Here is a 15,144-nt window from a genome sequence, read left to right as displayed (position 1 = left end):
GTGGCAGGATTTGGAAGGTGCCTACTATTCATCAGTAAATTGATTGTATCTCAAAAATCAGTCACATTTTTATGGTCAGAATTGCTCCAAGATTCATATTGCCATTTATACAGTTAACACATCCCACTTATCATCACTTTCATCTCGCCCCTCAAATTGCAACCAACCACCGTCCTTCTCCCCAAACCCATCGTATCGCCTCCCCCCACCTTAACTAGTCGTGGAGCCAGCTCCCCGGCTAGCTAGTTGGGTGGCCGTCCGAGTTCCTCCGTATCTGTCCGTTGAGCTCAACGCGAGGAAGCCACCATGCTGCTCGTCACTGTCACCGTCGCCACCTCACTATCTTCGTTGTCACCTTGCATCGCCTGTTCTCCGAACCAGAGCTGGGGAGGCAAAACTGAAGCCCCACCAGTGTCGTCCTCGCTTGTTGCGCGATTTCCGGCAGCGGCAAGGCAGAGGTGGAGGGAGGATAGTGGCGGCGGCTAATGTTTGGGGCACTCCTCCCGTCGTCTGCACGGGGTGACACAAGAGGCCGGAAATGTAAATTCCTTTTATAATATGGGTCTAAGTTTGCCCAGATTTGATGAAATCTCACTCCATTGTTGATATAACTAAGTCCGATTTGAAATGTAACACATGTTTATTCGAGAATGCTTCCTATTGGTAACCCGACAGAGAGAAAAAACTCAGTTGCAGCTCAGCTACTACCTAGTACCATACTAGTATACTATGCTCTCTCACCATTGTTTCCATATATACTTACGTATAATTGTCGAATAAGGATTTTCTACATCTAAAGACCATGGCACCAGTTATTTGCATGTGACCTAATAGTTATTAAAAAATTGAAAAAAGTTGAAACACCAATTAGGATGATATAAGTTTATGAAAAGCATGCAAGACTAAATTTGATTTACAATTAGAGAAATAAAAATAATAAAATCAGGCAATGAATATATAGCACATACCTATACATACAGATCAAATAACATTTGTTATTTTTGTTTCTTTATGTGTAGATCGAATTTAGACTTCCATGTTTGTTTAATATCTTATATTATCATAATCTATCTTGTCAAATTTTATATATTTTTATAAAACTATTTAATACATACATCTAAGTGCTATGTCATATAGGTTGAGAAAATACTTTCATATGACTGTCTTCCAAATATTTTTTTTCTACTAAGCTACTTATCTGTTTTTTTTATCTGACCACATCGTTGTATTCATTATAATTAAATTTACAACAAGAGATCGCATGATTATATTCTGATGAAAGAAAAACATACATTTCAATTAAAACTTAATGTTTCATATGTGATAGTAACATATTTCAACTTGTGTTTTCACTGTGTTTAAAAAAATGAAATGCTTCAATGCTTATTTCATTTATTTCTCCATGTATAATGTAATGTTTCACCAATGACTAGGAAAGTATGGGACATACCTGCCCTTACTCTCTCTACTATACCATATACTTGTTCTCTCTCCACTCTACCCATGTGCATGTAATGATCTTCAAAATATTTGTTTCTCGTAAACTACTTATCCAATATATGATTCGATCATAATGTTATATTCATTGTAATTAAACCCATATAACCATTAAAATACATTGTTTCATGGATGATACCGACATGTTTCAACGTGCATTTTCACCATGTTTCATAATTTGTTTTAAAATTTAACATGTTTTACTTGGTGGTCAACTTAAAACATATTTGACGATCTGAATTTTATTTTAAAATCGAACGTTCGATTTGTAGAGGTTCTATGTTTATTCCTAAAAATTGGCCTAATACTAATATCTCAGCTAAAACGAATTGACGGTCCTCTAAAAAGTACTAAAAGTTATCATAATTTTAAACGTTATGTTTCCTGTGAAATCATATGAACGAGTAATTAATTAATTGCCCGGCCCGCACAAACATCCGGCCCGTTCATGCTACAGTTTTTGCATGCTGCAATCGTTGTCACGCACGTCTAGATATAATGTCTTTGTTGAATTTCTTCTTTCTTCAAATCGTTGGAGATGCCGTACGTTGTGTCTGCTCGAACACATGCCTGGTCCATGCTGCTATATATATTTGACTAAATCGCTCAAGCTGAAAACATAATAATATACTGCACGCTGAACATAATGAAAAATTTATTCCATCTTCGTGTAATGAAAAGAAAAATTGTTTCATCAGTTCGTGTGAAAATACTAGCATAAAATTCATATGATATTTCTTGCATTAATTCCTGATTGATCGCACTGTCAAATTAACGCAACATTCTAGTTTTTTTTCGGGGTTCCAGAATGCACCAGACCACCTTCCCAAAGCCTGTAAAGGGAAGTGACTAGTAGTGAGTGTGTGTAATTGCGTTGAATCCACGAGAAAGGACAAAAATAAATTCCAATATCTACTTTTTCACTGCACGATGGAATTGAATTAACTCACGGCCACCTACTGCCCTTTCCTGGCTGTCCTACGTACATTTACTCGCATAATATATACTATTCCCTCTGTGTGAAAAAAAAAAGCACTTCTGGCGACATATGTATGTTTAATGAGTGGGTTTTTACAGAGAAAGTACTGTATATGGTAGAACATAAAGGTTACTTAGCTACTCCCTCCGTTCCAGAATATAAGAAGTTTTAGAGTTGAACACGGTTATTAAGAAAGTATGTAGGAGTGAATGGTAGAGGGTTGTGGTTGGATAAGTAGTGGAGGTAGGTGAAAAAGTGAATGGTAGAGGGTTGTGATTGGTTGGAAAGAGAATATTGGTGGAGAAGTTATATTTTAGGACAAATCCTGAGGGCTAAAAATTGTTGTATTTTGGGACGGAGGGAGTAGTAAATTTCTCTTCTAACAGTATTGAATTTTATAAAAAAAACATATTCTTATATGAAATTTGTAATGTATTAATTACTATAAAACGTGTTTCCTCTATCCGCAAATATAAGGGAGTTTGACCATTTTAATTTGCCCATAGAAATGATTTTAGAGTACTATTACATGTGTATATACTTGTATTGTTATTATGATTTTTTTTTATTTATTGTTTTATTGGTAGTTGCGTTATTACTTATTAGGTTAGATCATTTTCAAATAAGTATTTCTTAGAAGAACCAAAGTATTGTAGTAAGTATGTTTGTAAAAAGAGGGTTCACAATATTATGATAAACTTAATGCATGAGCTTTCAAAAACTTAAGTATATTTGTTTATATTATTTTTAAGAGTAAAGTATACAGGTGGTCCTTACTTGTAGGGTTGTGTTATCTACATCTCCAAATTTTGAAAATATATATCCAAGTTCTAGAACTTGTCAATGTGTGTTATTCCGGTTCCAAATTATCACGTCCTCTCCGGGATCCTACGTCGCACTGACGTGGTACACCACATGGATATTGACATGGCATCATCGTTGACTAATAAATGGAACCCCACTTAAAAATTTTCCTTTTTACTTTTTTTTCTTTTTTCTTCTCCTACTTCTCTATTTTTCCCTTTCTTCTCCTTCCCACTACAGGACCCACTTAAAAATTTTCTTTTTCTTTTCTTTTTTTTCTTCTCCTACTTCTTTATTTTCCCCTTTCTTCTCCTTCTTACTATAGTGCCTTACCAGTAGGAGAAGGGGAAGGGGGACGTTGATGACAACCCGGTGTAGCTAGCCAAAGCGGTGGAGGACACGGGGAAGGAGAAGGGCCTCGATGACGGCAGCCTGAGTGTAGTTAGCCGACATGGCGGGGGAGATGGGAGAAAAGGGAGGGCATCGACAACAGTGGCCCAGGCGGAGCTAGCTGACGTGATAGAGATGGGGAAAGGGAGAGGGCCTTGATGATGGTGGCCCGAGTGGAGCTAGCTAGCACAGTGGAGGAGATTAGGGGAAGGTTTAGGGCCTCGACGGCGGCGGCCTAGGTGTAGCTAGCCGATGTGACAAAGGAGATGAGGGAGGATGGGGAGGGCCTCGACAATGATGGCCTGGTCCTCACCCCTCTCCTTTGCCTGACCTCTTCCTTGATGCTGCTATCTTCCAAGAGGTTGGGTGCCGCTACCTCCCTCATTGAACTCATCGAGCTCAAGCTCCCAAATGACTGTCCCCTCCTCCATCACTATCATCGCCTTCTCTAGGCCAAGGCTCGTTTGATGCTAGACTCATCGAGCTCGAGCTCAATGGGGAAGGACCGGGGACGAGCACATGGTGGGGATGGACCTAGCTAGGATGAGCCCCTGGATTCGGTCTTCAACTTCCACCACTTGCCTTAACACAGTCATTCCGAGCTCGAGACCTTCCACCCGGATCCAATAGCGCGCAATGACGAGCTCCCTTCAGTCTCTTCGTGCAAGTGAGCAAGCTTGAGTTCTGTTTTGTGGTCTCTCTACACCGTCGACGTTGCCCCTAGTTGTTGTCAATCAAGCTCATCCTCAGCAACCACCCTCGAGCTCTCTCCCCAGCCTCTCTGTATTCGAAGGAAGAAGAAAAGAAAAGAAAATAAAGGATTGGTGAATATGCCACTTCAACGGAGCTGTGACAATTTAGGACCAGAAATATAAGTACTTTGACAAGTCATGGGACTTGGATTTGCATTGTAAGAGTTTGCGGGAACCTAGATGGCACACCCCTATAAGATTAAAAATCATCTGTGTACTTTACTTATATTTGAATAATACTTATGTACGACTATAGGATCAGAATGATACGATTTGATTTACGGGATCCAATATGAAACTATTACTTAGTATCATAGTGCTATAAGGTTTTATACTATATGACGGATCAATATCGTTTTGGTTCAGTAGGATTGGAACATCAGCCATATTCACTTTATTGCCACTTTCAACCCTACCAAATTTTGGTAGGTTAACAAACTAAATATGATATTATCAATGTGTGTCCTATCAAAATTTGATAGTTTCGGAACTTTCCTCTCATAAAAACACTACCAAATTTTGGAAAAGCATCAAACTAAATACATCATATCCAATGCAATGCTATTAAAATTTAGCAACACCAAAATTTAGCATATATTGCTAAATTTTGATCTATTGCTAAATTTTGATAAGATCAAAATTGACAACAAAGTGAACAAGTCCATTTTGATCAACTTGTAACACGTGTGCACATGTCCCAAAAAAACCACGTACGCTCATGTGTACTTGTGTAGTATAGACTATACATATCAGTACAGGGTGAATCCAGCGTGGGTGCTAGGGGATTCAAGTCCCCTACCCCGCTGGATCACCATTGAGAGAAGGAAGAGGGGACGGGAAAGAATCAAAGAAGAGGAAGGGAAGAAGGAGAGATAAGATAAGAGCCATCCATCATTTTTCTAGAACTGCCCATTTACATAGTATCTCCATTTTGATTTACAAGTCTTTTGACTATTTTCTTAGTTATTTTTTTTAAAAAAATTGATCAAGTTTATAGGAAAATATAGTCAAATTGTCAATACAAAACAAACATTGTATCAAAATATATTCGATGTTAAATTTAATGAAACTAATTCCGTGTTATAGATGTTGCTATTTTTTTATAAACTTGATCAAACTAAAAATACTTTGGCAAAGAAATGAGTCAAACGACTTGTAATATGAAACGAAGAGAGTACCGTATACTGCCACGTTGGATGTACATGCGTGCATTCAGTTAATGCATTCGCTGGTTGATAGCTGCTTCTCACTAAGCTCCCCCTCTCCCCTCTAAACCCTATAAAATCCACCCTCTCGCCATTGCTCCCATACCTTCCTCCTCCTCCTCCTCCTCTTCTTCTTCCTTTGCTTCCATTGAAGACTAGAGAAGAGAGAGGAGGTGAGAGGTGAACTGGTGATAACAATGGACAGGGAGCTGGTGAGGACGGTGAAGCTGGCGACCAAGAACCACGCCGGCGTGCTGTTCCGCCGCGCCGTGCGCCACCTCCCCCACATCGTGGCGGTGACGGCGCTGGTGGCGGCGGCGCCGCGGCTGTCGACGCTGCTGGCGGCGGCGGCGGCCGGCGGAAGCACCATGCGCTGGGCGCGCGCGCTGTGGTCCGACCTCGCCGGCGAGCTGGGCCCGAGCGCGCCGGCGCTGGCGGTGGCGTGCTGGGCGGCGGCGCTGGCGGCGTACACCTACGCCGCGTCCCGCCCGCGCCCCGTCTACCTCATCGACCTCGCCGGCTACAAGGCGCCGCGGGAGCACGAGGCGTCGCGCGCCAAGACGATCGCCCACTTCGGGCGGTGCGGGCGGTTCAGCGGCGAGAGCATGGCGTTCCAGAAGCGGATGCTGGAGCGGTCGGGGCTCGGGGAGGCGACCCACTTCCCGACGTCGCTGATCAGCCTCCCCGTGGACATGTGCCTCCGCACGGCGAGGGAGGAGTCGCACGCCGTCATCTTCGGCGTCGTCGACGAGGTGCTCCGCAAGTCCGGCGTCGCGGCGGCCGACGTCGGCGTGCTCATCTTCAACTCCAGCCTCCTCTCCCCGACGCCCTCCTTCACCTCGCTCATCGTCAACCGCTACGGGATGCGCCCCGGCGTCGTCTCCCACAACCTCAGCGGCATGGGATGCAGCGCCGGCATCATCGCCATTGATCTCGCCAAGCGCCTCCTCCAGGTACACACCATCGATGATACTACTGTACTGTACTGCATCCTCTGGAGTCGGTCTGCACCGCGCCTGTCACTGACACATGGTCCAAAGATCATCGGGCCCACATGTTAGTGACAGAAGCACCGTGCATACAAGTAGGTTCTCAATATCTATTAATGCATGGCTCATGCAATGCAATGCAATTGCATATGCACGAATACCGAGGCAGTTAATGCGTTGAGATACGGATGGATGGAATATTAAATGATGGGAGAGGAGAATCTTGGCATGCATGCGAGAGACTGACCCCACCACAAACACTTCACAATAGTGATCAATTGAAATGACAATAGTCATAACTCACTCATAAGTAGGAGTAACATGCTTATTTGCATATCAGTTTCTCCTCCCCTAATATACGTCTCTCTACTCCTAAGTAAAAGCATTTGTGACTATAAATCTCGGCAATTGATCTTTTGGAAACAAGAGACTAGATCTATATATGTAGCCATTTCAGTACCATAGAAAGAACCAAAGTACTTTCACAACGAATAAATTGCAACAAAAATCCGATGGTAATATTATGATATATGCAAGATAGATACATACACAGGTTTGTGTTAATGGTAAAATTATCAAAGATAAACTGTATGAGCTTATGGCCAGAGTAGCTAGTTTGATTTATTCCTGAGAATAAAATATGCATGCGACGTTGTGAGCGATCATTATTCAGGTATTTAACATCTAAATGCTTGTGTAGACTACATGTTTAGTACGTAATAGTGTTGTAGTAGTAGCTGACAAGTGAATGCTATATGCCAAGACCATCTGACCATGAGATGCCAGACAAGAACTGCATTGAGTAGGACCTCAGTGTTTCAGCCTGCAGGGAGCAGACTATCTTAATGTCTTAAATAACATGCTCAGTCATGCATGTTGCAAAATTTACTCCTAGAGCAGACTGCTTACTGGCACAGCTTAGTGATCTCCTTTTTTTCCCCCTTGTGATGCAGATATGCAGTAGCATGATGTTCTCTTAATGCTTTTACCTCTTGAAGTCATATTGAATTTACTTGTTTGCGAATCTGGATATACTTTCACAAATTGAGAGTAGTAATATCTTTATCTTTGGAAACTGGAACAATATATTATTTGGCCATATGTGAAATAATTGAATGCCTCTGTTTTTAGAAGCAAGAGGAAAATGAAATGTAATTAATAATATTTACTACAACATTTTGTGCAGGCTAGATTGTAGGAATTTACTAAGTTAAAGCTCTTCAAAATGCTGAGGACTAGTTGAAACTTGCCAACATAACTGAGCCTTCTCCAAGAACTACCTATACTAAACAACAATGATAGATTCAAATCTTACTTTTCTCAAACTAATTAAAGGCCTCCCCATCAGACTACCAGGCATTAATTGTAAAACCTTTTGTGAAAGTCAATTTGCAACTTAAGTGCACATGCACTCATCTATTGCATATACCATCAAAAATATCATGAAAATGTCACTCAATTAATTAGTTCTGCATACCATTTCTTTGAAAGATACTAGCTAGTATATACCAAATGCAGATCAAAAAAGGATAAAGCTCTCCTTGACACTGACAAAGCATCGCATGTAGGAGTAGTGTCTTATCATGGACTCATCGATTTATCATGACAAGTACTAGACATGAGTGCCCCATGATATATACATACTACACACTATCTGACCGGTGAAGAACTACTCCGTCTCTGACCCAGCAGAGATGTAAATGTGGTTTGGTGGAGGTTCAGATATACCAGTAGTAGAGTAGTTATTTTACCTCCCATATTCCAAGCTGTATTTTTGGCAGCAGTAACTACTCCACAAATGCAACATGTACTGTATACAAGACTTGGCAGTGCTTACTTTTTTGGAAATAGCATCTGCAAGGTAAAAAGGACAAAAAAAAATCAGCATAGAATGTGTCGAATTGTGTAATTCGTCTCACTACATGCACAGTCAAAAATGGAACATACATAGTTCTTTTTATGTATTTGACAATAAAATCTATTTAGTGACCAAATACCATATTCTTGCTGACTGTCAAAACACCAAAAAGTTCTTTTTTCTTTTTGTGATTAGTACAGAGCTACATTTATGCAGGCAGCTAGGCTAACTAGGAAAGTTTCAATGTCCCAATATGCATTTAACCAATGTGCAAGAACACACACGCACTTAATATATGGTTATGGAGCGCCGTGAATGGGCACATGGAGTGCACAACAAAACGCAATAAATTTCAGCATTTGTTCTGCTCTGTACAGTACCACTATACTGTTCATGTCCAACTGTGCGTGCCAGTATGTCTATGCTAAATTGCTAAGTCAAAAAAAATACATTTGAGAGAGAAATGATGGGTACCTGTACCTTAGGGCCTGTTTGGCACAGCTCCAGCTCCAGCTCCACCCCTCCTGGAGCTGGAGCTCAGCCAAACAGTTTCAGCTCCACCAAAACTGAGAGTGGAGTTGGGTGGAGCTCTCTCACAAAATGTACTAGAGTTGTGGAGCTGGGTTTAGGCAGCTCCACAACTCCACTCCAGACTCAACTCCTGGAGTTATATTTAGGAGTTGGAGCTGTACCAAACAGGCCCTTAATCGATCTGTCGATCGCCATATGCGCATGAGTAAGCATATTCATGGAGGTCCAGCTCATTCTCCATGTGTGGTCCTAGAGATGACCAAGGGAAAAAATATTAATTCACAATTCATTGAGTTGCTAATATTCGCTGAATTTATACAGAGATATAGCTAGCCCCTGCTAATCGTAAATTATTTTCTGAAATATTAGTATCAATTCTGCTAAGTTTTAACTAATTTGTGAAATACCATTACTTGTTTAGTCAGTTTGTTGATGCATCGGAGTGTGCGTGGTTTAATTAGACAAAATATTCTCACAAATATTTCATGGAGTTGCTGAGCAAATGAGCTTAATTAGACAGAATTAGATAGAGAGACATATAACTTCTGCTAATCATCTTCTACTCCCTCCGCCCCAAATTAGTTGTCTCTTTAGGATTCAAATATTATCCTAAAATAGTTGTCACTATAGGGTACTATTTGTCACATCAATCACTTCTAATTCAAAATTTTCTTTTTTCTACCCTCAACTATCCTCCCACATCCAACCATCATTCTTTTTCATCAAACCTTAATCCATGTTAAACAATCTAGAATGACAATTAATATGGGATGGAGGTAGTACCTATCAGTGGAAATGTATGTAGTACGTTCTCTTAATTACACAGAATTATATAACTGCATCGCATCGCATGCAGGTGCACGAGAACACGTACGCGCTGGTGGTGAGCACGGAGAACATCACCCTGAACGCGTACATGGGCAACAACCGGCCGATGCTGGTGACCAACACCCTGTTCCGCGTCGGCGGCGCGGCGATCCTCCTCTCCAACCGCGCCGCCGACCGCCGCGGCCGCGCCAAGTACCAGCTGATCCACACGGTGCGCACCCACCGCGGCGCCCACGACCAGAGCTTCGGGTGCGTGACCCAGGAGGAGGACGACGCCGGCGAGGTCGGCGTCTCCCTCTCCAAGGAGCTCATGGTGGTCGCCGGCGAGGCCCTCAAGACCAACATCACAACCCTCGGCCCCCTCGTCCTCCCCATCTCCGAGCAGCTCCGCTTCCTCGCCACCGTCGTCCTCAAGCGCGTCTTCCGCGCCGACGTCAAGGCCTACCTCCCGGACTTCAAGCTCGCCCTCGACCACTTCTGCATCCACGCGGGGGGCCGCGGCGTCCTCGACGAGCTCGAGAAGAGCCTCAAGCTCTCGCCGTGGGACATGGAGCCGTCGCGGATGACGCTCTACCGCTTCGGCAACACGTCCAGCAGCTCGCTGTGGTACGAGCTCGCCTACTGCGAGGCCAAGGGGAGGATCAAGCGCGGCGACCGGGTGTGGCAGATCGCCTTCGGCTCCGGGTTCAAGTGCAACAGCGCCGTGTGGAGGGCGCTGCGCACCGTCGACGCCGCGGGCCTCGACGCCGGCGACAACCCGTGGATGAAGGAGGTGGACATGCTCCCCGTCGACGTGCCCAAGGTGGCGCCCATCGATGAGACCTCCTACCAGATCCCAAACTAATAAGGGGATATATGAGGCTATATAGCTATTATAATTTATAAGTAGTAGACTTCTTGTTCTGTCGATCGATATGATGATCTCAAGAATATGGAGCCATTGCTAGGCTGCTTATGTATGATGATGATGATGATAGGCCTTTATTATTAGGGCTTAATTTGGCTATTAATCAATCATTGTGTTTGTGTGTGTCCTGATTAATTCTATGGACTTGCAAGAAATCCTGGTGGGATCTTGATCTCCATGGTGTTGTTGGATGCCCTGGATATGGAGGTTGATCACCCTAGATCAGTGGGAGAACATGCATCAATCTGATCCTCCACATTGTACTGTGATGAGGCCATGGAAAAAAGGTAATACAACTTGGGTTTGGCTTAGACTTTTATTAGAAGAGGTGTTGGATCATTAGCTTAATGTGCATTGACCATAGGAAATGGACAAACTAACGAACTTACAAGGACAGAACAGACTGTCAACAATGGTGTGAAGAAGAAGCTACATACTCATAGTACATATATATCACCACATCCACAGAACTGACAGAAGACATGTTACTAGGGTAGGTTATCTAGACAAACTAATCAAGGTCCGCATGCTCCACCAGCAAGCAATTAAAATTAACACACAGATCATCACCAGACACAAATTCAACAAAACAGGAACAATCCAATAATGACATACACAACATAAGCATGTCTGTACGTATAACACGGTTGGGGTTTTATCTTAAATTCCAGCTGGAATGATGCACGGCTAGATATATACTAGATGCTAATTCAAATTCGTATTTCAAATTTGAGTTGCTTATTTTCATAGTACAGCTCTTGTGATCTTTGTTTAAAAATGTGAAACAATAATGCAGCAAACAAAACTAGCTACTAGCTAGTAACTGATGGTGGCATTAGCCAGAAGTGCTTGCGATTCTGTCTCATACTTGAACCCTTGGCTCCTGGAATGATCAGCAGCCCAGATGAAGATGCCGTACAGCTTCCCCTCCTTCTGCAGAGTCCGGCAAGCGCTCAGCGCCGTCTCGACGGGCACCGAGGTCGTCGTCGCCGCCGTCGTGAAGCTCGCAAGGATGTTCCCTCCGGGGTAGTTGACGATCTGCTGGTTGAAGAAGTCGACGTACTGCGCCTCCGTCGTGCTGGCGCCGTAGGCGTAGAACTGGAAGTTGATGTAGTCGATCACGGCGCCGTACTTGGCCCACAGCGCCATGTAATGGCGCTGGACCTCGGCGTTGCCGAAGGGCGCGATGGAGGCGAACTTGATCACCCCCTTGGCCTTGAGCACCGTGATGAGGCGGCCGACGCACTCGGTGAAGGTGTCCGGGTCGACCTGGAACTGCTCGTAGTCGATGTCGATGCCGTCCAGGTTGTTGTCCTGGATGATGCCGGTGAGGGACTCGACAGCGTTGTTTACCCACGAGTCGACGGAGGTGATGTTGAAGAAGACCGGGCGGTCGTTCACGGTGGCGCCGCCCATGCTGACGGCCACCCTCACGTTGGGGTTGCTCTGCTTGATCGACGCGACGGCCGACGGGGTGAGCACCGTGTTCTGCCAGAAGATGTTGAACTTGCCGTTGGTCGGGGTCGGCGGGTTCGTCTCGGTGGTGTAGTCGATGATGAAGGCGAGGATGAAGTCGAACCGGACTTTCGGATTGATTGGCACGTCGGTGAACTTCACGCCGTTGAAGATGGCGCCGATGTAGTCCCGGAAGAGGTTGGAGTTTACTGCCGTGGCCATTGGAGCTTGGAAGGCCAGAAGGGCCGGGAGGAGGACTACAGCAATGAGCTTGGCGGAGCCCATTGGTGACTTCTGTGATGGAGAAATTGCTTGCAATTGATTGGTTGAGGACGCTGCTGCAATCTTCAGAAGAACGCTGAATTTATAACTTGTTTTGTGGCTCACAAATCAACCACCAAGATTTTGTCAAATGAAAAATTAAATGGTGCTGAAGAAACAGAGCCTTCTGAATGGACTGCTCAACCAAGGTTTGAATGTAGGAGATAAGGTCAAAATTTTCAACTGATTCGATTGGATGAGGTTGGAAGGGTTCCTCAATGGCTGACTCTTATTTGATTTGCCATGCAGGATAATCTTTAAGATGTGAAGAGAGAATATGTGACTAAAAAAATTCACAATATTCTGATTATTAGGTACACTTCTGTCTTACTCTTCCAACTAACTATATCAAAGAAAAGTCCCAACTTTTGAAATCCACAAACTGAAGTAAACCTTACAGGGACAGCTTCCAGAAGATCCAAAGCAGGGCTAGTACAGAGGCCAAACTGGTTGACTGCAAAGGTCAACTACACTGTCTCATTTGGATTTTGGCATGACTGACAGGAGAAAAAAAACATTATTCTTTTTCAAATTTTCTTTTTGAAATACTTTTCTTCTTGGATCTATTTCAGTAGTTTGTGAATAGTGGGGCTAATCTTTCACTTTCTTTCTCTCTTGCTACAGTGACAGGAGAAAAGGAAAGAACAGCTGCTAAATTGGGCTGTTTCTTCTGTGAACAACCCTGAACTAAGATATAAGGAGTAGGTCAGAAAGTTAGGCCTGCTATCTGATAGATATTCTGTTCTGATACTAACAATTTTGACTTAAAAAGATGAGATACCGATATGTTGGAAAGGATATGCGGACATCTTTTTCTCATAAATAATACATGTTCTGTAAAGGTTTGAGATACACATTAATTGGAACTGCATGTAGCAGGCTAGCAGAGCAATAGCACTTGCCTGTGAAGCATCGTCCTCATGGTTGCTCTCACTAAATTAAGAGCAGATTCATTGTGAAAATTGATTTGTAGTGTCGTAGTTGTCATCATAAGCCAATGATACTTCCACCAACCCTCCCACTAGCACCACATTTTTTGGCGGGGATTAAGGCCCATGATCGTTGCATGTGGCAAGTCAGTGAGATTGAATAACAAAGTAGCAGATCTTCTTCACTACATCTGCACATGATGGAAGAACAAGTCAGTGACAGATCATTGTGCTGTTTTTAGAAAATAGCATTTCAATAAGCAATGAAGAATGAACATAACATCTACCGGCATCAAGGTAATGCCTCTACAAGGCAGATATTACGTTTGCATTGACCTATTACATGCAAAGATAAGACACGAGCGACACTAGAGAGTGCGATATCAGAACTTAACAACTCCTTTGGTTGTAACCAGTGATATCGTTTTACTTATCACCAGTAGTGTTTGCATTAGCATCCTGTAACAATTAGTTCAAAATGCTAAATATGTTGCAGTAGGCATGGGGTTCTGTCTGATATTCATATATGAAGTGGTCATTTTGTCAACTTTGATATCACTTAAATTTGATACTAGTATTTTCTACATAAATGGTCTTTTAAAGGAAACCAATCAGCCATCATGCAGCATATTCATACTGGTTAATTAGTCTTTTTAAATTCGTTTATACAATAAAGATGAGAAATAAGCTCCCATACACCAAATGAGAAACTTATCTGCAAAGTTCCCAAACTAGAAAGCCAGATATCTCACAGCATTGGAACCTCAACTATAACAGAAAATAACAACCCGGTGGATTATTTGATCAGGCATCTCTTGAGTTTGGAGAACATTCAACTGTTAACAGTTCACACGGTGCAATCTTTCAACTGAACACGTGTCTTCATTTGTGAATTCGTTCTTGTCTTTACTTGTGGATTTATTCATGTAGTTGGACATTGCCTAACAATTCAGCTCCTTGTCCATATATACCAGAAAACAACACATAATACACATGGAGACAATGGACAACAACAGCAAGCACAAAAGTTTTGATTTTTTTTTATGCGTCGGGTCAGCAAGCATGCGGAGTGGAACTGCTCAATAATCAATCTAAGAGATAAAAAGAAAAACACACAGAGACTGCTCTTCCAAGTTGCTGTGTGCCTTCAGCATTTCTGCAGTTGCAGCCCATGAAAATTCCTAAAGATATCATCTATGGAACAGATGACAGTCTGACTTTCAGTCCCAATATTGCAATTTTCTGGCAACAAATAGTACTAAATTTCGTGATAAACTGAGTATCCGAGTACTGAAATTAAACATGAACGAAGGAATGGAACGCACTAATTTTCGAGTGAACTCAAAGATCCCCCAGAAAGACTGAATCAACTCCCCCCCCCCATACTTTCCCCCAAAAAAACTTCTCACATCTTTGAAATCATGCCGCGGTGATCAAATTCGAAGGGAAGACGGATCTTTCCTCCCAATCTTTGCACATCTGGACAAGAACAGATGCATTCCCGGGGTATAATTTGAGCAGAATGGATTAGAGAGAAGAAATCGTTACCAAATTCCTCCTCCTCCTCCTCCTCCTCCTCCTTGTCCTGCCGCCGCCGCAAGCGGAGGCTTCAACCGCAATTAGCATTCTGCTTCCCGCTTTCTTTCTCCGTTGGCGTAAAAGAGGATGTCTTTGGCTCGACGAGAACACCCACTGACAA

The 15,144-nt window shown here is 43.0% G+C and overlaps 2 protein-coding genes across 2 annotated transcripts; one reads left to right on the top strand and one right to left on the bottom strand.

Annotated features, from left to right (window-relative positions):
• The first annotated feature begins 5,716 nt into the window (after positions 1 to 5,716).
• LOC4348632 (3-ketoacyl-CoA synthase 20) lies at positions 5,717 to 10,895 on the top strand. The gene is made up of 2 exons (NM_001423032.1): positions 5,717 to 6,580; positions 9,862 to 10,895. Exons 1-2 carry the CDS (start codon positions 5,825 to 5,827, stop codon positions 10,675 to 10,677), a joined length of 1,572 nt encoding a protein of 523 aa, NP_001409961.1. The 5' UTR covers positions 5,717 to 5,824; the 3' UTR covers positions 10,678 to 10,895.
• A 266-nt stretch (positions 10,896 to 11,161) lies between these two features.
• LOC4348631 (chitinase 2) lies at positions 11,162 to 12,535 on the bottom strand. Its single transcript, NM_001423033.1, has one exon. The coding sequence runs from the start codon at positions 12,478 to 12,480 to the stop codon at positions 11,557 to 11,559; it is 924 nt and encodes a 307-aa protein (NP_001409962.1). The 5' UTR covers positions 12,481 to 12,535; the 3' UTR covers positions 11,162 to 11,556.
• Positions 12,536 to 15,144: the final 2,609 nt, after the last annotated feature.

This window comes from Oryza sativa, chromosome 10, assembly GCF_034140825.1.
Source record: "Oryza sativa Japonica Group chromosome 10, ASM3414082v1".
Classification (NCBI taxonomy): domain Eukaryota; kingdom Viridiplantae; phylum Streptophyta; class Magnoliopsida; order Poales; family Poaceae; genus Oryza; species Oryza sativa.
Note: the sequence above shows the minus strand (reverse complement) of the source record. Positions and strands in the feature narration are given on the sequence as shown.